This window comes from Pundamilia nyererei, unplaced genomic scaffold, assembly GCF_000239375.1.
Source record: "Pundamilia nyererei isolate P.nyererei 1_Seehausen unplaced genomic scaffold, PunNye1.0 scaffold00084, whole genome shotgun sequence".
Taxonomy (NCBI): Eukaryota; Metazoa; Chordata; class Actinopteri; order Cichliformes; family Cichlidae; genus Pundamilia; species Pundamilia nyererei.
Window position 1 is genome coordinate 2,441,775 of NW_005187485.1, and position 22,480 is coordinate 2,464,254.

General features: G+C 40.6%; 2 protein-coding genes across 4 annotated transcripts in view; one reads left to right on the forward strand and one right to left on the reverse strand.

Moving 5' to 3' along the window:
- Positions 1-183: 183 nt before the first annotated feature.
- Positions 184-22,480, reverse strand: part of tex10 (testis expressed 10) — a 28,410-nt gene continuing 6,113 nt past the window's right edge. Inside the window, exons 1-16 of one of the 3 annotated variants that reach the window (XM_005738573.2) lie at positions 14,387-14,574; positions 13,942-14,138; positions 13,262-13,449; positions 12,842-13,168; positions 12,539-12,751; positions 12,174-12,426; positions 11,956-12,068; positions 9,264-9,511; positions 9,048-9,183; positions 7,135-7,304; positions 3,938-4,115; positions 2,943-3,165; positions 1,343-1,423; positions 1,018-1,202; positions 728-938; positions 184-629 (exon numbers count right to left, since the gene is read on the reverse strand). In XM_005738573.2, the coding sequence (XP_005738630.1) occupies positions 507-629; positions 728-938; positions 1,018-1,202; positions 1,343-1,423; positions 2,943-3,165; positions 3,938-4,115; positions 7,135-7,304; positions 9,048-9,183; positions 9,264-9,511; positions 11,956-12,068; positions 12,174-12,426; positions 12,539-12,751; positions 12,842-13,168; positions 13,262-13,449; positions 13,942-14,124 (2,832 nt within the window). In that variant the 5' untranslated portion in view covers positions 14,125-14,138; positions 14,387-14,574 and the 3' untranslated portion in view covers positions 184-506. Of the gene's footprint in view, positions 630-727; positions 939-1,017; positions 1,203-1,342; positions 1,424-2,942; positions 3,166-3,937; positions 4,116-7,134; positions 7,305-9,047; positions 9,184-9,263; positions 9,512-11,955; positions 12,069-12,173; positions 12,427-12,538; positions 12,752-12,841; positions 13,169-13,261; positions 13,450-13,941; positions 14,142-14,386; positions 14,575-22,480 lie in introns of those variants that run through there. The other 2 variants (XM_005738572.2, XM_005738574.1) reach the window with 2 other exon arrangements.
- On the forward strand, positions 15,003-22,465 carry LOC102197595 (uncharacterized). The gene is made up of 12 exons (XM_005738571.2): positions 15,003-15,086; positions 17,352-17,439; positions 18,944-18,974; positions 19,908-19,985; positions 20,081-20,220; positions 20,298-20,423; positions 20,702-20,747; positions 20,940-21,005; positions 21,112-21,458; positions 21,552-21,656; positions 21,922-22,012; positions 22,153-22,465. Exons 2-12 carry the CDS (start codon positions 17,368-17,370, stop codon positions 22,194-22,196), a joined length of 1,146 nt encoding a protein of 381 aa, XP_005738628.1. The 5' UTR covers positions 15,003-15,086; positions 17,352-17,367; the 3' UTR covers positions 22,197-22,465.

Consider the following 22,480-nt stretch of genomic DNA (forward strand, 5'->3'; position numbering starts at 1 on the left):
GTCTTAAAGTGCTTTCCCTCTCAAAAGTATTATTTGTGAACTATGCTGTTTTTGCTGTTCTTTTTTATTTGCACAGAACAATCTTTATTATGTACTTTTATAAATATATACTGGATGTTTTAAAATGTGTTATTAAAAAAAATGTGAAAAATAAAAACTAAAACAAAAGAAAGAGTCCTCTGATTTAACTTCATTTTGCCTTTATTCTGCTTACCCACCACTCCTTTTAATACAAAGTCACTTAAGTAGCCACTGGACGACCGTTCAGTATTAACACTCAAAAAAGAGAATACACAGTTACCAGGGCTGTGAATAAAACAGTAAAGAAGAAAGGACAAGAATGTGGAGTATTTTAAAACAAAAAACAAAAAAGTTCTCATTGTCTTCTGTATGAAAGTGTGATCATGTGTACTTGTCACTACTGAGCCCTGCGTGTTGTCATTGTGACTGTAACATGTTTGGGAGGCTAAACTGAGCAATACACCACGTACTGTTGGGCGCATCCGTTAGTATATGTCTCGAAGGCCCAGATTACCACGGTGAGCAGACGAGCCGTGAGCCACGGTGACGCTGTAACAGTAGAGCAGGTCTGTCAGCCACTGCTCCCTGGTTGCACCCCGGGAGAACCTCTGAAACACACGCACAAAGTAATCTGGTGATCAATCTCCATCCGTGTCATTCAAATACCTTCAATTGAATATGCCTGCATCTGTGTGGGCGCGTTTACCGTGAGGTGCTGGAGGATTTCTTGCAGCAGAGTGGTGTTGGCCAGCAGCTGGCTGTGGAGCGACGTGTGCTGCAGCAGCATGGAGAGAATCTGTCCGAGCTGCGGCAGCTCCTCCTCGTTCAGATTGGCAACGCGCAACGACTGCAGGACAACCCGCAGCAGGCGAGGAATGCTGCTCAGCGCTGTCACGCAAGCACCCCAAATTGCTTCCCTGCAAATGTCAAGCAAGGGTGTTAACACATTCGATCAAAATCAATCAGCACAGATCACTGAAAGAGTTTCAAGCACACCTTTTGTGGTTGGTTTCAGTAGGTGCCTCCTGCTGCAGGGTGAGGAGCAACGACAACAGGCTGAGGCAGCACTGTGACAAGAAGCGCAACACAGGCTCAAGGGGCAGGACTGAGAGATCCAGCAGTCTGGATACAGCTCTCAGCAGCCCGGCTGCCATGCTGTCGGAAACCACCTCTAACTTGGTCTGAGACACACACACACACACACACGCGCACACACACACACACACACCAAAAGTATAAATAAAATAAAACTGCCATAAACAAACTTTATGTAAAAATATCAGTGTGATTTACTGCATGCTTAATAACAAAAGTCTCTTACCAGGTAGTTGCAAATGCCAGTTTGTAAGATGTCAAAGCACTGAGACTTTGAGCCCAGAGTTTCCAGACAGTGGCACACTTCCTATAAATCAAACAGTTATTTTGGTTATGACCATATTCATACATGTGTCTCACTGATGCAATGATTTCAAAATCCGAATGTGTGACTGAGGGATCTGACTGCAGATATGTAAGCACACGAGCTCTAAAACAGACATACACACTCCATCAACAGATTTTCTGCTCTTATTTTATCTTTTTGTTAAAAAAAACAAAACAAAACAAAAAAACACAACTTTTTATTTTGTTGCATTCTTCACAAATACAGGTACAAAAACAAAACAAAAACAGGAAGAAGGAAACTAAGTATGTAACTGGATTACATACATCAGTTTCTCCCAGTTTATTGTAAATTGATCACCATAATATTTGAATAAAAAGTAATTCTCTCAGTTTCTTGAATATTACTCACTATGGCAATCCATTTATTCTCAGCTGGGGGTTCAGATTTAAAGATTTTACAGGTTACTGCTAAAATCCTTAATAAGTATTTATCTTTGACAGGTAAACTTCTCATAATTGTACAAAAAAGAAAAATTACGCTCTCTTCCAAATAACAGTGTGCACTGCCCTTGTTACCTCCTCCCAACGTATTTTTAAAAAAATATTTTAACTCCATGGTGGCCCATAAAAAAAAAAAAAGAAAGCATACAGAAAGAATGCAATATTCCCGATTGTCACTTGACTACCAAAGATGTGACATACAAATTACTTTTAGTTTCAGTTTCACTATTTTCACTTTCCAGATTGTCAGCAAGCGAGTGGTTTCAGGCCTAAACCACCGACATGCCACTAACTTTTTAAAAGTGAAAAATAAGGCTCAGCTTTCCGTCATTAACTTGAAATCCAAATCAAATTTCTCATTAACTTTTATCAAATTTAGGTGCGTGTGTGTGAGCCGGTGGGTGTCTGAACGGTGCACCTGTTGGCATTCTCGCCGTCATTAAAAACAATCCCATCTCATTAGCCGAACTGGAGTTGACACAGTCCGTCCTTAATGCCGCCCCCCCTTCCTTCCATCCTAACCAAGCGTCCCCCTCCGCTCCCCCTTCCTTCCACTTCCCTATGATTGACTCAGACAGGGAGATGAGAGAGGTAGGATCTGAGACCTTAATTGAGGAGCTGAATTAGTGATTATAAGCCCCCCACTTGCTCACACACTCACACACTCTTGCCCCAGGGCACAGTTACGTTAACGGTAATTTCTGTGCAGAAATGTCACTCTCCCATCATGCCATGGGCTCTCATTAGCATTTGTGCATATCCACTATGCCCGATAACCACGCATCTCCAACCTGCGCAACGCGATAAACGTTCCCCTCTCAGCCAGAGTGCAACGATAAAGCTTCCACCCTCTGAGCTCAATAGGAGAGACGGAGAGAGACCGGGGGGACCGACAGACCACAGCTGTGTCCAGAATATCAAAACAATGTCTTTTCTACCCCTTCCTTCACCTGCAAGTCTGGGTCTCCTCCAGATTTATTTCTAATGTTAAATTAAGGGTTTAGGTGTGGGATTAAAAAGGTGAACAGTGAACACACCTCAACAATGTCCCAGTGGTGTGTGAACTGCTCCAGCGGGGTGGGGTAGAGGCTGAGAGGTGAAAGAGCGACGGGAGGCAGGACACTGTCATCCTCTGCCTCCTGCAGGGAGGCGAGCTGTTCGGACGAGAAGCCTATGAGGGTGGAGAACAGGAAGCTGAAATAGTCCACGTGCTGCAATGCCGCTTCCTGGCTCCCAGCTGTCCAGCTGCTCAGAGGGGACCTGGAGAACATAATCAGTGATCATGTTACACAATCAAAAACCCTGAATTGTTATTTGAATCTCAGGCTTTGTAAATTTTGAAAGTTCTCACATTTCAAACACTTTAGGATTATTCAGGATTTGATTTCAGTGTTCTTCTATTTTCAAGAATATTAAGAATAACAGCACACTGAAATATAATTATGAAAACTTCTTCCTTGCCCTGTGGGGGAATATAGATTTGTAACAGTGAGAAATGTGTGTGAATAACAGGGTGTTTCATAAAGCCCGGGAGACACATGCAGACCATCTTCTCAATACTCCATGACGATCCTGCATTCCAGCCTCAAAAAGAGCTCTTTGTACAACACTCGAGACACACACACACACACACACCCGTACACACACTCCATCCCATATGAACTCAGTACTCCCACCACTCAAAATTTGTATAACACTGCCCCACTGACATAAGAATAAGGTCAAACATGGCAGCACACACATATCATCACAGAGAAAGGTTAACTGGGGATGATAATAGAACAAAATATAATAAAAAAAAAAGTGGTTTAATTGTCACAAGGAAGTTGAATATCAAAAATACAGAATATTCATCTCAGTTTATGTCAACAAGCAGGTAATAGATCATAAAAGCTATCACCAATAAGTCTGTGAAAGAACAACACTGCCATCTGATGGTGATCAGGCAGAGCGTCGTTTGTGTGCCTGTGTGCCAGCAACCATCAAACACAACTGTGTTCATGTGCTTTCCAAAGCGGGTCTGAAAGCTCACCTAAGATGTATGATACGAATCAGAGAGGCGGCGAGGCCGGCAGAGATTCGTCCAGCAGTGCAGCAGCTGCTCAGATTGGCCAGAAGAGGCTGGGACATCTTGGGGAGGAAGTAGAGCAGCTGCACCATTCGCTGCTGGGACTCTGATGGTAAGAGCACCACGACCCCATCCTGTGGATCTTCAGACAAACAGAGATGCACAAGTCACGTGTAATTATGGACAGACAGCAATTCTGTGCACCCTGTGGGGATTTAACGAGGAGCTCTATCTGGAAAATTAGGACCAATACTTGGAAAACCAGACTATGTTGGGACCAGTAAAAGAGAAAGACGAAAGACATAACTACTACAGTATTGGCTCAGATAATGCGTCTGTGTGTGTGGTGTTCTGCCCGTCTCTGACGCACATGCTGATGTCAGAAGCTCTCAGACAAAAGGAGTCTTGTGATGGTGAATTGCTGGCTCTGCGGCAGTTTCTATCAGAAACACCCCCCCTCCTCCCCTTCCCAACCCCCTCTGTTACACACCAGCTATCTAACTATCTGACCATTCTCTGAGCTGTTCTTATGGACGGGTTTCCAGCAATGTACAAAGTTGCCTGGAGTGGCTAACACAGCGTTGTAGTGCCTCCTATGGGAACTACTCTAGTTAGAGAGTCAGATTTTTGGAGGTCTGTATACCTTTGCTAGACCTATGCATGCAACATATGAATATAAGGAAAATGACAGGAAAAAAAAGCTTCTACACTTCTTCTTTTAGGTTAATTTTGTGATTCCAACCTCTGATTGCAAATTAATGCATTTCTACACCTACAGTATTTTTCCCTGGTCGTGATGTGTCTGTAACCTCGGAGTGTTCTTCCCTCAGTTTGGTCTTTTACACACACAAAAGTTCAAGTGAACTGAAGTCGATCAAGAGCTGCAAGAATTTGTATTTTATAGAACAGATTTAAACTGTAAAAATAAAAACTCCTTCGAGGATGCCAATGTTCACATTTTGGATAAAGACAGATGGTTTGAAAGAGGAGTGAAAGAAGCCATCTATGTCCACTGTGAACGACCATCCTTGAACAGAGGTGGTGGCTTGCGACATGAACCGCTGCCACCTACAATCCAGTTTTGAGGCACCTTAACGCCCACTCACATCTTGCATCAATTGATCTCAATAAGTCACATGATTGTTTCACCCGAAACCTGTGCTGATAATGACCCCACACCCTTTTCCACACCTTGGCTCATGTGATGAGACACATGCTCAACAGTGGGCCAACAGCCTTCTTAAGGGACAACTCCCACTAGGGCTTAAATACCTCTCCACCATGTGGTCTGAGGAACGAAGAGAAAAAAAAAACAAAAAAAAAAAACACACACACACGGAGAAACTAACAACAGGTCAGTAATATGATTTGGTATAAAAAAAATTAATTAATTAATTTTTTTTTAAAAAGAGCCTCTCAGAGAGGCAGAGGTTCATCAACCTGGAAAAAAAACAACCTATGTCTACAAACTGGAAAAATTTCAGAAAAATGTTCCTCAACGTTAAATTACTACGTTTGTTTATATTGGAGGATGATTGCACCGGCTCAGGAACACTTCCAGAAATCTTTGTCTAAGAACACAGTTCACCGTCCACAAGTGCAGGTTAAAGCCCTGTCATGCATATGTGCAGATGATCTACAAACACTGCAGTCTTTTAAGATGGACTGATCCAAAGAGGAAAAGAGTCCAGTGGTTAGATAAATCAAAATTCAAAATTCTTTTTGGGGAAAAAAAAAATGGACACCATGTCCTTCAAAATAAAGAAGAGAGGGATAATCTGGCTTGTTGTCAGTGCTCAGTTTAAAAGCCAGCATCTCTGATGGTATGGCAGTTTGCACATGTGGAAAGGGACAATCAACACTGAAAGGTATATACAGGTTTTAGGGTAACATGTTCCCATCCAGATGATGGGGGGGGGGGGTCCCCCAGGATAGCCTTGCATAAAGACACTCTTAAAAAAACAAAAAAACAAAAAAAAAGTCAAAAACTTTAGACTTTCGTGATCTGAAAAGATCTTTATGCGCAACAGTGATATTATATTTCAGAAAACTGATTCAATTTGGAACATAGGCTACATCCACATGTACTCGGGTATTTTTGAAAAAGGAGATTTTCTGTTTCCTTAAAAAAAAAAAAAAAAAAAAAAAAAAATCCCGTCCAAATGTGCAGTTTTGAAAAAAATATCTCCGTCCACATGTAAACGCTAAAAACAAAAGGTTGGCCAATCAGAAGCCTGGGAGGGAAAGACTAAACAGGGTTTTGTGCCCTCACAAAACCTTAAGCACTTCTGAAAAGTTTTTGTTTTTCTGGAACGGCAGATAATTTTGTGTTACTTTTCAAGTGCCATTTTCAAGTGCCTTCATCATTTCAAATGTTAATAATACAGTATTTTGGCTGTTGTGTAGACTCACAACTTAGGAATGAACAAAATGCATACAGCATAAATGAATTTAATTTTAAAAAAATAATTATTTATTCAAAACCGACATTGGGATTTGGGTTGTGAGAGCGTCTGTGTTGAATGTAGAGGCCACATCCGAAGTTCACTCTGATGCCTCTGTCTTTCTAAATGGAGGGACAATAACTCCGTGTATATGTAAGCGTGGAAAAACTGCAAATAGTAAGATTAACAGCAACACTATTTTGTCTATATAATTTATTTCATGTAAACAATAAGGTGTGCGTGAGTAAATCTCCGTTTCCACACCTAAACACAAAAACTGAGTTTTCGAAAATCTCCACCCTGCCAGGAGTTTTCTTTTAAATGTCCGTTTTCAGTGAACCAAAACATCATTTACATGTGGACGAAAGGCCCAAACGCATAGAAAAATCTGCGTTTTCAAAAATATCCGTGTACGTCTGGACGTAGCCATAATCTGTGCTGGTTTGGTCTGCATCATGAGTAACCATGGCGATGTATCCTGGTAATAAGTGAACCACCTCCATAATACTGAAAACTCAGGACTAAACTTGAGGGGACCTTTAACAGTCCAAATCCTGCTTCGTTGTGCAGATCTCTGGTAGCAGGAGTCACATCATGCCAGATTACACACTTCAGGGGTCTCAGTTCTCAAGTATGATTGCTGCATTTGCTCCCCCACCCCAAAAAACATTTCTCAAGCGGCCCCAAACATTATGATCACTGCATTTTCATGCTCACCATACAGCGTGCAGGCATGCGTCTGCAGACTGCTGAGCAGGTCTTTGTTGCCTCGAGAAGCAGCGGCCTGGATGGAAAGGATGAGCTGCGCAGACAGCATTGGGTTACGGTGGCCCAACTGGGACAACTGCACAGGAAGAGATGCCAACCAGCGAGACAGCACCTTGCTCCTTCAGAGAGAGACAAAAAGGGCATGTGAACCCAAGGCCACCACATCAAGGCCTGATGTTATTACACAACTGTTACAGTTCTTACATCTGAGCACAAGTTAATGTGACCACAAAAGTGAGACAGATTTATTTTTACACTACATTTTGTTTACGAGCAAAAATAAAGCTATTCAGGGAAGCCACAGATGTGATAATGGTTAGTTTTGATTTTGTTCTTTGTAGTTTGGGACAGTTAAGAAACAATTACATGAAAAAAAGCATAATTTCATGTGGACTGTGCAACACATGATCATCATAAATCTTCTACAATCTTTTATTCAGAACAAGTTAAATGGATAGTCTGAAACGCAGAAACAACGCAGCTGTAGGAGAGGACTGTGGTATATGTGCAGTGCTTCACAGTTTAATAATTACTCCATGTTTTAGATGTGTTAAGAGGGATACATGAGTTTATTTTTGCTGTGGTGACGGTTACATGATTTGGCTGCACAGTCACGCCATATAAAAATAAAATCAATCAATTCCGACCTCCTCAGAATCAGCTAGAATATTTAATGAAGGCATGAAACACTTTCCTTTCACAATAAGACAATTTTTTTCCTATTTACGGGCCCTTAGAGTACACAGCATAGGGCTGAAATATGACTAGTTTTGATTTATGTTATTTTTTCTAGTATTTTTGGAGCTCTTATAACTTATAGAGCGCAAAAGATATCCTAGTGGAATTTCCAGGGCTGGAAAATTATTTTAAACTCTCTTAAACTCTTTAAATCAACTCCATTTTACACACACTTCAATGCCGCAGTCTAAAGCCAGTTCTGGTTCTTGTTCAGTACAGTTTTTTTTCTATGACCACCAGTGAGCATCAATATCATGGGATATATCAAAGTTCAGCAGCAGAACTGATCCAATTTACTGGCTTTGATGTGGAGTAACAAGCATTTGTACTCTAGATCTTTTATCTGTTTGCTGATTTACTGGAGAAAACTTCAAAAAGACAATTTTGGGCAACAGCATATTAAAGCTCTACTTTTCACCTACAAGTTTTCTTCTTTATCAGAATAACCTGTAATATAATTAACATTATAACACTCATAACAGTTTTCCCTGCAATTTGAGCTTGGATCACAGAGGGCCAGGGGGATACTCTCCTTGCATTTGTTGCTTTACTGCCTATTCAGCTTGTGACTATTTTCTTCTGGCATGTCCCCTTTACTCACTTTACTAAGCTGCTGTCACCTCATAGTCCTGATCCGGGGACCCTCCAGAGCCTTCCTCGTGAGAGGCTTTGATTGATTTTACATGGAATGACCCGTATATAAGAACTCTAAATCAGCAGCTAGCAAAATGTGAGCTGGGACAACTGCTTGGGCATAAAGTCACTGCAGGGGATGCCTGAATGATGAAGGAGAAACTACTTTCAGCTGCTTCCTTAATCATAAGTGGATGCTACAGCAGGTAGCTCTGTGTTTGCAATTTAAAATATATTTTTCCTTAAACCAGATTTTTGTCCTGTCACGGCAGAGAACCAGGGATCTTTTGCTTGTTTGGCCAAAGTGTAAACTACTAAATTATGTAGAAAAATACGACAAAAAACTCAAATGAATGATTATTTATGCTGATGCTATCATCCTGCCTTCTATATCTCCAACAATTATGCCATGTGGAGCATGAACTTTTGGAAAACAGCTGTTCAAAAATCCTACTTGTTAAGGCAAGGCAAGGCAAGTAAGAACAAGTTACCTGGTTAGGTGTGCATGCCCTTGCTCCTGCAGGTAAAGCTTGCTGTAGAACGATAGCAGCAGTGATCGTGTCTGCAGAGGGAGGTTTCTTTGCTTGTAGTAGATATACACTGCTGCCAACAGGTCCTCTGTCACTGCTGCACAAACATGGACATTATGACACAGTTTTAACATCTCTCTCTAATTAATATATATAAATATATAAATATATATTTACTTTTGCTTCTTTGTGTTAGCACCATCTTCCACACGGTACCCAGCAGCATTTGCAGCTGCCTGTAGCTCAGCTTCACTCCGCTACCCAGAGTGTCTCGGACAAACGTACTCAGTGGTGTCAGCCAGTCTCCATCTGCCTCTTGGCCAACGCCCTGCTTCTGGCTAAGGGACACCATCACCTGGCAGAGTGTGATGTTGAGGGCAAGAGGATCCACAGTTGGACCAGGAAGGGCTGCTGTCTGTTTGCTCCTGAAGAGTGCAGAGTGAGATGAGGGCAATCTTAGCTAGTCTGAATTTCATACACAGTAAATAACCACCAGTAGAGGATCAGACTGTATTGGCTGCTTAAATCTTTTACAGTTTTTAAAACGAAGAACTCAAAACTTGCAGTTTAGAGCTATGCACAAACATATAGGTGAAAAAGAAAAAAAAACAACCAAAACTTTACAAAAAAAAAATGTATGAATTAAAAAAAAAAAAAGTTCTTAAATAGATGGCAGTCAGCCTCCAACAAGTCAACATCTATTATCCATTCAAATATGGCAAAAAATACAAATTTGTATTAATACAAATGTAAATAAAAGAAGATGTGAATTTAAATATTTTGAGAAATGTAAACATTTTAAGCATATCATGTTTGTGTTCCTCATCAGTGCCTTTGATGGCAGATCGTTAAGCTTCCCTGCATCTTATCACAAGCTGTGAGTCAAGAGAAAAGTGTGAAACAGGCAGAGGAAAAGTGTAATGTGATGCATCCTTGGGCAATGAGGCATCTAACTTATTTATTAATAACATTAAATCTAATGTCATTAATAAATAAGAAGCAACATTGCGGCACAGTGGTTACAGCTGTCCCCACAGGTTAACAGAACTCACCTGCCTCACATAAAGTAGGTTCTGGGCTTAAACCCCTCTGTGGTTTCTTTGCTCTACTCAGTTGATTACTCAAAGCACTTTCTTACTGCAAGTCTCACTCACCCAATCACACACATTTATGCCTAAGCACTTTCTCACGTTCACTCAAACTGATTCACCGTGGCAACGCGAGGATACTTTATCATTTACAATTTGAACTGATTTTCTGATTGGTAGACAGCCGACTCTACCACCTAAGGCCTGATTTAGACTTCTGTGTTAGGGCTGTTCGATATAACGATATAAAAACGTCTATCGTTTCATTTTACGCTATCGTTTGTTTCATGGTGTCGCAAAATAAACTGTTTACGGTAATATTTTTTCATCGTTTTGATGGTCACTGTAGTGGCTATATTAATTTCTTAAACTTCTCTCTTTCATAACCACACTACTGACGGACAAGCACCTGTTTTTATGCGTTGTGGTTAGCAACAACGACAGTAACACCATGGCGTGTCCGCTTGCTTATGTACCACATAAACCTTTCACAATAAAGCTCAAGATCCTGTTGAGACTTTTCAAAATAAACTGAATCACGTGAAAGAGCAGATTATTTACGGATGAGAAGTAAAAAAAAGAGCCGCCTGGTGCTAAAAAAATAAATAAGCAGTGTCAGCTGATAGAAAAAAATAAATAAATGTTGGGACTTCTTTCTCTCCTGGCCTGCTCTTTGTTGTGGTCAGATTTCTCTGGGCAAACCGATTTGTCCCTCTAGACTTTTTTGTACATTCTCACACGTCCATTCTGATAGTTTCCAGTAATTTTCTGATATTTGTGAGTCCTTACAGTGATGCTAGGGTTATTATTCCTAATAAACAGGCAATGATTGTTAAATTCAAAAACTGTAGCAAAAAAGGAGCCATAAATGCACAAAAGGAAATAACGGTACTAAACAGGCCAATCAAGGCAGCTGCAGGCTGCGTCAAACTGCCGTGTAGTTACATTTCCAGCAAGATGTACGTCAGGTTACGCCATAAGGTTTCAGATGGGTTTGCAGTTATGGCGTAAATTTCCAACTGAAGCATTAGCCACAGTCTCCCTGGGTACTCCAGCTTCCTTCCAGAGTCCACAGAAAATCGACTATAGGCATAAATTTCAATAGTTGTCTGCCCTTCTGTGTCAGCCGATCAACAGGCTGCTGACCGGCCCAGGATGTACACTGGTTGTCTTTACAGTGGTTGCCTGTCCCTTTTAAAATGATAGACCTTCTACACCTATACACTCCACAAAGGTCTCTCAGATAAACTGACAAGTCACTCCTTGCTGTCCCCATGTCGAGACTGAAACACTGGGGGGACGGAGCTTTCGCTGTTGTGGGCCCCAAATTATGGAATAAGCTGCCCCTCCATATTAGGCTGGCCCCAACACTTGAAATGTTCAAATCACTTTTAAAAAGAGTCAGCTTTTAGTCAGTTTTAGGTCACTCTTAATCTTTTTATTTTGTTAATTTTATTCCTTGTATATTTTATTGTCCGCTTTACTCATGTTTTATATTTAATATATACAGATTTATTTTTATCTTCCTTTTTTCACTTATGTATTTATTTTATTGTTATTTATATATACTTCTTTTTCTGCTTAATGCATGTTTTTTTAACTGTTATCTCTGTTTTTTTTATTACTGGAAAGCACTTTGGTCAACTATGTTGTTTTTAAACTGCTCAATAAATAAAGTTAGATTGGACTGGATTGGATGTACCCCACTTCTCACCCCATGACAGCTACGTATTAATAAAAACACCAAAGATAAAAAGAATGCCAAGAATGAACTTTCTTACCTTTTGAGATCAATTTTCTTTTTATGTCTGGGTGTATCCCGGCTCCCATAGGGAAAGTTTTTAATGAAGTGCTGCTTAAAATCTCCCAGGTATTCTTTACGGAACCACGCATCCTAAAGAAAACAAAAATATCTGTGAGGTTGATCAAACATTTACATTAAAATAAAATGAAAAAAAAAAAACAAACAAAAACAAAAGATATGCAAGTCACATCTCACCAGTGCATCCTGGTTCTCCCGCTGTGGGGCCAGTTTTCTCAGCAACTGCAGAATAGACAAGACCTGGAACATTACTGACATGGCATCTGGAGTGAGTAGGTGGGCCCCCTCTGTGTTATTCCACGGGCTGTCATTGGTGCTGGCCTCGACCCACACTTCCAGCAGGAGAGGCACAAGAGTAGCTGCAAACTTTTGAACAGTCTCAGCTGAGTCTAGACCCTCACTTACTGTGGCTCCTGGATCCTGCTCAGGTCTGCACAGTGAAAGAATTAAAAAAAAAACAAATGAAAAAACAAAACAAACAAAAAAAAAGAAGCTTAAACTGAACTATTTCTGGACAGCTACTAAAGTCAGAGATTTCATACCTAAGTTTAAAGGTGGAGTGTGGAGTTGGTTTGGCCCCAGAATGTTCATAAATCTTAACTCCAACCTTGCTGTACGTTAGCTCTTCCCAGTTGAGATGAAGAGGTGTAAATCGGCCCTCTCCACTAGAACCAAAAACTCTTTCAGTTGGGACAGACATATCACTTTCCTCCGTTGGTCTTTCCTCAACAACTGCCTGGAGAAAGCGCCCAAGCCTGAGATACAAGTACAACAAACAGGAAGATTGGGATTCAGAGTTATTAACTTAGATTTTTCCTTATTGTGTTTACATGTAGCTTCCATACCTGAGAAGAACAGAAAGCCGCCACTGCTGGCTCGTCACAGCCCTGTTAGGGTTGATGGACAGCGCCCAGGTCCAAGCCTTGGAGTCTGAAGCTTTTTTGGCTCCTCCACTGTTCTGTCTGTGAGAGATCATCTCTAGGAAGTTAGTGAGGAGAACTGCAGGCCGTGCGGCTAGCAGAGCAGGGTAGTGCTCTAGGAACACGTCGAGGACATTTATAGCATCCTCCTGGATTCCTGTCTCGATATGCGTCATAGCACAAGACAAATGAGCACTGAGGAGGGGGAAAAACGGTGCCACGCGTTCTGCAGGCACACACTGTGCAATATACCTGTAAGCAAGTTAAAACAAGTTTGTTTACTTTAGACACATTTAAACAAAGAAAAAAAATGTGTTTGTTGTAGTTTTGACATGCTTGTCTAACCTGAGCACACGTGCAGCTGCCACACGAACATTGTGATCCTTGTCTGTTAAAACAGCTGCCACTTCTGAAAGCAAGCGTGAAAGATGCTGCTCTAACAAAGAGGGACTGATGGACAGCAACTCTTTCAAACCTAACAAGGCACTGTGTTTCACATTCGCGTTGTAATGGTGCAGCTGAGACAGGAGGTCCTGTGGAAGGAGGGAATAAAATGAGATAAATTTGTTTCTGTTGTTCTTCTTCGTTTGGCTGCTCCCTTTAAGGGTCACCACAGTGGATCATATGCCTCCTCACAGTAAATGTCTCCAAACCATAGATCACAGCACTCTTGCAGCTTTGCTTCAGTCAAAAATCACCCATCTCTGTCCACTGCATGCACTCTTTTCTTCACATCTCATGTACACTGTCTGTTGCTTTGCATGTCTGACACCAGGTATTTAAACTCATCCACCTTCACAACCTCTAATCCTTGCATCTTCGCCTTTCCACCTGCCTCACTCTCATTCACACACACTTATTCTGTCTTGCTTCTACTGACTTTCATTCCTCTTCCGTCCGCAACATATTTCTACTTGCTCTCTACTCTCACTACGGAAGAAGACGAACTTGTTATATTCAATGAAACAAGCCTATAGCATGCTTTTTTTTAACTTGCTAAAATCTGAAAAGATCTCAGATCTTACATTAATACCGAGCTGTTTGTGTGTTGTGGGTCCACTCGTGTCTCTCTTTAGCTGCTCAGACAGATAGATCCCCTTGGACCGAAAGTTGGTGTTGGTGGCGTTATCAGCTCTGGGCTTCTTCTTTCCCACTTTTAGCTTCACTTTCTGGAAGTCATCCTGCCTCTTCTTCTTTTTGGCCTTCATCTCTGCAGTCTAGACTGCTGTCAGTGTAATGACACATGAAGATAGCGGGAAGTGAATTAATGCACTCATTTTAATGACACATAAACCTATGGTAAATCGAACACGTATCAATAATAACATAATTTGTGTCAGGACCATTAACATTGCTATTTTTACTCTCAATAGTACATTTCGATACTCAGCAGCACAGCTAGCTTGCTCTGCTAACTTATCTATCATTTCCCAGCAACAGTTTTTAGCGGTAGTAGTTAATTGTACTCACCACAATAAAAATGTCTGCAGTCTAAAGTCGGAAATTTACACTACATAAAGCATCCATTAAAATGTGTCCACCCGGCTAACGACTAAACATACACACACATAAACAAAGAAAATGATCTTTATTCGGTCTCGTGTGGCTACATTGGGTCCTTTGATTATGTGTGTGTACATGGTCACAAAGAGTGCGCCTTAGATGTGTGCACTTCAGCTGCTGCTCCTGCGGGGCTTATAATAAATAAAACCACCAAACTGGGCCAAAGTGCGAGTTTATAGCTGCTCGAGCGTCATCATGTGCGCAAACTTGAAATAAAATGAAAAACACAAGCCTTCTTTTCTTAGGTAATTCACTATTTCTCTTCAATTTTGCTGCTGGACGCTAATGCGGTGTCTAAAATAAACGCACCAAAAAAAAGATGCCCTCGAAGATGCCTTGGAACAATTAACTTAATAGTTTATAATAAAATTGAAAGCACAAATAAATGATAATAATTGTCATTTTGTTTCCTCTAAGAGAATAGATTAGGTCTTTCTGTGAAGCGCGGACACAAAATAGCGCTACAACATGTTTTTGTTTTGGTTTTGTTTTTTTTTTAACCGGCGAGTTCATCAGACTACAATCTTCTCCCGAAGCTCGGTTTGTATTGTATTCTCCTTTCACCTTGAGCTAGGAGGAACTCGCGGTTTGCACTTAATTATCTCGTGTAAGTTTGATAATATAATACACTTGATTACGTTATGTGGATAGCTATCATATGTGGCGTTTGCGGTCGCTAAGATGTGTCTTACAGGCACATTTTCTTTTCAAATAATTTATGTAAATTAAGGCTCTGCTTGTGGCCCTCCCACAGCTAACAGCGCTAACATTTGATGATTAAAGAAACGAGACGTCTTTAAATCTTTTTGTTTTTTAAATAAAACTACGACGCATTGAAGTTTGTTTGGGCGATACTGCAGAAAATTGTGTTTCTGGTGATAATATTTAACTAAAAGACAACACTTTTGAGACTCCCTGTTTCGTTGTTGTTCCTGCATTCAAATGATAATTATGAGCAAAATAGATATGAATTACTTAAATACAAATATAAGATAATTAAGATGAGGATTTAACGACAGGTTTAAAACTGGGTTTTCAATATTACAAGATTTTTTTTAAAGGTGGCCCTTGCTTCTTTTGTATTTGTATTACTTGCTCTCAGATGCGTTCATTTGAGTTTGAATGTGTGTGTATGTTGGACAGAAAGCAGGTGTAGAAAAAAGTGCTGAATGGGAGAATGAGGCATGTTGTGTAAAAGAGCTTTGAGTGCTCGCGTAGAGTATTTATACTATTGTGATTGTCAGTATGTTTTATCCAACAAAATGAAGTTATCTCACTTCATTTAATTTTTTACTGAGATTGTATAAACATACAACAGCGTCACTAAAACCTGCTATAAGTATTGCTATTCATTTTGTCAATTATTACTGATTACATGCAATTTGTTTATAACACAGCAGTTAACTGTGGTAAATTGTTGGAAATCGTGAAAATCGTGTATCTGCCTAAACATGGGCACAAATTCACATTTAACTATTACATTTATACTCAGCAACCTTTTTTTCCAACAAGAATATAAGCAGACTACAACCAGCTAGCAGTCAGTTCTGTCGAGTCCCCTCGAATTGTGCTCATTGACAAAGACTCATTCAGAGTGATGGGCAACATGTTGCCAATCTGTCTGCATTTATAAATTAAATGGTAATTATTTGTAAAGCTTCAGCAGTTTCTCTGAGAGTAATTACCGTCAGTCCAAATAAGAGTGTGACTGTTTCCAGAAAGGTTTCCTTCTATCAGACCTGTGCAGTCACCTTGTGGTCAAAAGTAGTTGTGGGTGTGCAACTCTGGGCAGGCATCTAGTTACCACAACTTGCAGAATGTGAAAATATTTAATACATCGACCATGCGGTGTTAAGGTTTTAGTTGTTTGGTTGTTTTTTAGTAGCTGCAATCAGGTTGCTCTATATTTTTACTCTTGACTGAGCCATTACCTTGATCTGAATTAGGAGGTACTACTCTTCAGTTATGGAAAACCTATACCATGAAGCCCCTTGGGCAATGTTTTCATGCTGATGTCAATGCCACAGGAGGTTTGGAGCTCTGCAGTTACTGAGTCAGCAGAGCACTGGTGGCTTTTACACACTATCCATCTCAGCGATACTGCTCTGTAACTTTACATGGTCACCGATTGTGGAATATCTATTAGGGAAGAAATTTCACAAACTGACTTTTGCAGTGGTGTTATAGTATATTAGGAAATGTTTTTGTCCATATAGTGTATTTTGGACTGAGAAAAACACAATTGTTACAATTGCAGTTAGCTCACAATGCTGCTGATTCCATGTACCAGTTGATTCCCAAGAAATAGTTGGAAGAATTATCATATAACCTTTTAAATTGCTACATAGCATGTTGGTCCTCTTTAAAATATTGTTTCTCACATATAAGTGCTTGCATGGGCTTGCTCCAAGTTATTTATCCGACCTCTATGATCAGCAGCTTTTAGTAAATTAAAATTCCCAGTTCAGAGCTCTACTTTGCTCACCCTATCACTAAAGAAAAGCTCATCCACTTTTCAGAGAAAGCGCATTTCTGCCACTTGTATCTGGAGTCTCATTCTTTCATCTTTAAAAGAATTAACAATTATAGTGTTAACAAAAAATCAGACCTAGAGTAACAGATTTGTGGCATTTTTCAACACCGATGCTCCATCTAGTGACAGATGGCTGCATAACAATTTAGCAGCATTGGGCATCACTTAAAAAATGTAATTTAGAACAATTAGATTAAACAACGAGTATGTTTAATGTTGACTAGTGACACAGCGACGATTAGTCAACTGCTTGCACGCATCCCTAGTTTTAACTGTGCAATTAGTTCTAGTATGTGTAATGATTTGATAACCAGCAATAAGACATCATTTGTCTTGTAGTGACAACGCTGAGGAAATGGAGGATGAGAATTCAGGAAACCAGCCTCCAGCACAAAGTGGGCCCCCAAATCCAAAGAAGAATCCAAAGGTAAGTGTCAGTCCTTGGCTCTACTTCAGTGCCACATGAGCCCAAGTGTGCAGTATCAAAAACCTAAAGTAAAAATTTGGGATTTCCTATAATTTCCCCCCATCCTCCCCAAATTTTGCTGTTGTGGTACCTGATGGAGTGCCGGGGTGCAGCAGCCCTGAACTTGTGGGCTTCCTGCTTGCTCCTGTGCCTTCAGGCCTGCTTCATTTGCAGTCTTGTTACTGAAGACAATATTCACTGGCTCTGGCCTCACGTCTGCGGCCTGTCAAACCTGTTGTGGTTTAAAGAATTGTTGTTTTGTTTGTTTGTTTGTTTGTTTTCAACCCTGGTTTTATTCACGTTGGTGTTCCGAATATATTCTAAAGTGAGATAAACTGGCTTCTCTTAAACGGTACCACATGGCAGGCCACTCATTTTTTACTACTGAGCGCTGTCACATTCAAAAGTGGTAGTCACGGATCACTTGCTGATTCAAATCCTCGAGGACTTAAAGTCAATGGCGACATATCCAGTCCAGTTTTTCCCCTAAGAGACGTTGTTACATCACTGCTCAATTAAACGGCAGGTAGTAGACACGTCACCGTTCTGTACAACCACTGTGCATGAGGTTAAAAACTCAAAAGTTCATTATTTGCTACAAAAATTATGATCTCCCACCAGTGAACAAAGCTCCACTGGTGAAGTCAGTACTTTACAGCAGAGTACCCTCAGTCCTGGATTTCTATCTCCAAACCACACTCTCCTGGTGTTTATCAGTAACATGCAGTTACTTAAAATGTAAATTAGCTGCAAAACAGTAAATCACTGCAGGAATTACAGTGATTATTTACATTTCTGCTTAGATATTTAACTTCAATAATCTAAACTCAGTGTCTTCAATTTTTGGCTGCTTATGTCTGTCTTATCTCCTTTTGCTTATCTTGAAGAAAGTTGTATGCTTGGAAATATGTTTTCTTTATTAGTAGGTATCCTCAAATGAAGTGGCGTCCACCTCAGCACCTGCCTCTAACGGGAACCACCTCCATATTTCACACAGCTGACATCACTCTTATCATTGAAGGGGGTGTATGTTTAGTTGTTTCCAAAGGGTTTCTGTTTGCTGTTGTCTGTCAAGCTCAAATTTGGGGCTTTCAAACACATCACACTGACCACAGTGCACGGTGGTAGAAGAGCATGTTCTCTTCTCCCAGTTTCATTGTCAGATCGCTGAGGTCTTGACCTCAGCCTCCCTCAGTGCGGCCACTGCGGCAGGTGTAACAACCCAGTTTCTTCCCTGTAGTAACAAATTGTTGCTGGTCTACATTCTCACTTGGTGAGGATTTAGACACCATTTATACACATTCCTGTGACTGTCACTGCTTAATGCAGGCGTCAAAGAGGATGAGAACGTAATGGTTGTGTGGCGGACCTGGACAAGGAGTTCAGTCCTCTGCTTAGTGTCATCCTGTCACTAATTTCCTGTGTGTCTCTCTCCTTCTCGTGGGTTTATTCCCTCTGCTGACAGAGAAGGCAGCTGCAGCATTCTGCTGATATAGGTAAGTCCTTTTACACACGGTGCCACTTCCAGTGTTGAGAGTTGAAGCTTGAGACCTTGGTTTCCATGCTTCATGTCACGTGTGGTGGCATGTTCACCACTCAGTGAGGCTCACAACCTCAGAGATTTGAGGATGGGGGTGGTGAGTCTTATGTGGTGCAGTCTACTGTTTTGGTCTTTGGAGATCACTGCAAAAGTATTCACGCAAAACATTTCCTGCTTAAAAGTTTCCTATTTAGAAGTCCAGTTTTCGGAATGGTTTTTGGACGTTTTCTAAATAATTTTAATAACAACCCAACCCAGTCTCATTAAGATGTTGCTACACTGAAGAGCAGCACCATTATCCTTAAAAGCGCACGACACATGGCTTATGCTACCATGCATCTGCACTGGTTACTAATTAAGTTTTAATGCACTTGTTTCTTTTTAATACTGCTGAATGCAATATCAATTTTTTACCAGTTGCCTGTGTTACACTGGCTTGACTTGCATTCAACTTTTTTTTCTTAGACATAAACTTTGCCTGCTTAGCAGAATTTTTTTGTTTTTAAATTATGTGTTAATTTTATCGTGCGTTTGCAAAAGGAATGCTTTGGTGAATGCAACACAGAAGTTACCGCTCTGCGGCTGCGCACGGTGAGAAGCAGTGCATCACAGGATGTGTTGTTCTGCAGCTCAGTTTGGGCCTAAATGGGGGTTAACTTAGAGCTCCTGTTATTTTTTGTTTGTTTGTTTTTTCTCCCAAGCTCACATGGGAAGTTTGGGTTGATCCATCCATGTAAAATCTGGAATAAATTCCAGTCCATTAAACATTGCAGGTTGTGAAACAGTACAGTATAATTGCAATTAGTTTTTTACTAGTTTTCAGGATATGTCTTGTTTTAGTTATAAATTCAGCCTCTACTTAATGCTGACCACTATTATGTTTTCCCAGTTTTCTCCAAAGGATCTTCTATCCATACTGTGCCCTCGCTCAACAAAATCTTGAAGGGTATCACAGACTGTGTGATTGGTAAGCAGCGTAGGGATTTTCCTCACATCTATCTACTTTACCTCCTCTCCTTCTTGCATAAAGAAGTGAATAATCAATAATCATTGTGTCTGCAGGCCTTCAGTATGTGTGGGAGTACCGCAGCCCCAGTAAATCTGTCCCTCCACACTACCAGTGCAAACTGTGCGCCATGGCCAGCTTGCAGCATGACATTGTTGACCATGTGAAAGGCTGGAAACACTGCTATAGATACATGGTGAGTGTTGTCTGTTTCAAAGTCTGCACACGAGGTTGCAGAATCATTTGCATTGTTTTATTCTGATTTTCACACAGAAAAAGACCCACCCTGACAAGATTACGCATGAGGAGGAAGATGCCGTGAAAGACCCTGCTATCAGAAAATCCATTAAAGAAGCTGCGGCTGAATTTGAAAAGACGGAGGGGAGGGGACAAATCAAGGTGAGCGCTACACCTGTGATAGTTCAGTTTTTATGTTATATGTAATGTTGGTCTGCTGAATTGGTGTGTTTGCTCTGGGATTTTTACTTTTCTCTTACTAGACAAAAGTTCAAATTCTGTCTCCAAGGTACTGCCAGATAACTTCATCTTTGTTTGGTCCACATAAAACTTTAATATTGCAGATGGGGCTAAAAGTCTCCCATGTTTACATTCGAGGGGTGGGTGCACTTAACAATATGTTGGATTTGATCATTTTCTGTTCCCGTTGTCACATTTAGGTGATCCTCAGGGAGCCCTTTGACATTCCTGCTTTTAAAGGACTACGTAAGTTATTCTGCTCTGTTTGCATCCAATGTTTTTAAGTTCTCAAAAACTAAGATCAGCTTCTCAGTTTAAAAAATAAATAACAAATTTTCCTACTTAGCTGGGGTCAAAGCTTAGCTTAGCATTCAACAACACTAAAAGATTTCCATTCTTTCGCATTAGTTGTTAATTTCACACATCCTTCCATCACAGGCTCTGCTATTCCTAAAGCCGGGCCTTCACCAGCTCCAGGAATGGGACAAATGGGGCCACCCTTTGGCGAGTTCTTTGTGATTGACATTAATTTTCTCAATGTGCATGAATATCTCTGTTCTATTAAAATAAAAATATGTGAACTGAAATGTAATAAACCTGAATCTCACAGGTCCCAGGTTCTCTGAATCAAGATTCCCAGGGGAGTTTCATCCTGATTATCCCGTAGATGAATTTGGGGAGTCCGGCTTTGGAGGCTACTCCTCCAGGGAAGACTTTTCTGACTCTGGTATGGATCGGGGAAATTTCATGGATAATATGGGTCGCGGTTCAGGTAGTGGAAGAGACACCTACAGAAGGAGTGGACTGCTGGATGAACGTCCAAACAAAATGTATTCAGGCGAGTACCAGGGCAACCGGATGGGTAGTAGCTTGATGGACAGACCAATGGACAGGCCGGGATTAATGGGGGCAGCTCCAGAATCTAGCAGCCTTCCCCATACTTTGCTCACATACCTGGTAGGTTTCTTACAATAGGTTTAAAGTCAGCATCTTTTTTTTTTTATATTCATATTTATATTCAGAAAGTAATTTTACAAAATGTGCTTTTAGGATACTTTCAGGATAGAGAATGAGAGCGATGCCCAGCTGGTGCTGAAGGTGACGCAGAAACTAACAGATGTGCTGATGGAGTACCGACTCAGGAGTGTTTCAGGGGTGTGTTGTTTTGAGTTGTTGCTTCTTCTTTTTTTAACAGTATCTATCCTAGAAATAATTTTGAAACCAAACACTAAAGATCAGCCTTCAAACCTTATTTGGCGAGCTGAGTACTAAAGTTCTAATTTAATTTTAACCGTTTCAGCTGTGTGCACTAGGTTTCCTTTGCTCTGAAAGGATGAGCAAAACCAGATTTACTTTTTCAGATGTTTCACTTGTCCCTCAGATTAAAACATTTATTTTGTGGCATCTGTTTCCTCCTCAGGGGCCCAACAGCTTATCATTGAGTTCCACAAACTTCTCTTCACCCCCTAGAATGCAAAGCAGTAGCAACCGATTCTCAGGTGGCCTCTCAGGTATACATGCACCTTCTCCCAGATTTTTTATGACGGATCCATGGCTCAAATATCAAGGACTGTTAAATGAAGGACTCCAAAGGAGTGTGTGAGGCATCATTCTTTGCTGTCCACTTATTAATAGTTTGCTTTTTTTGCAGGTCCATCCCGATACAATGACGGCCCGCCCAGGTATTACAAATAAGAGATGCAACAAGTCTGTCTTCTCATCTTTCTGTACTACATGCACAGGGGTCATTGTCCAGATGTTGATTTCATGTACTTTTGAAAAAAATATATATTTTCATGCACTGGGTTTTCAGTCTTTTGCTGTCCTTGTTTTAATTATGTTTATTTCTTCATAATATGGCAAGATTTATAACGTGGAAGGATTTACATGTCTGCTGTTGTATCCAGCAACTTTACCTGATCATTTTAGTTTAAGTTTCACAGCGATTAAAAGCTATTAATGGACATAAAGATATGTTT

Coding starts and splice junctions, on each gene's coding strand:
- LOC102197595 (XM_005738571.2), top strand. CDS start 17,368: ATGGAGGATGAGAATTCAGGAAACCAGCCTCCAGCACAAAGTGGGCCC. Junction 19,986..20,080: donor TATCACAGACTGTGTGATTG/GTAAGCAGCGTA, acceptor TTGTGTCTGCAG/GCCTTCAGTATGTGTGGGAG. Junction 21,459..21,551: donor ATACTTTGCTCACATACCTG/GTAGGTTTCTTA, acceptor ATGTGCTTTTAG/GATACTTTCAGGATAGAGAA.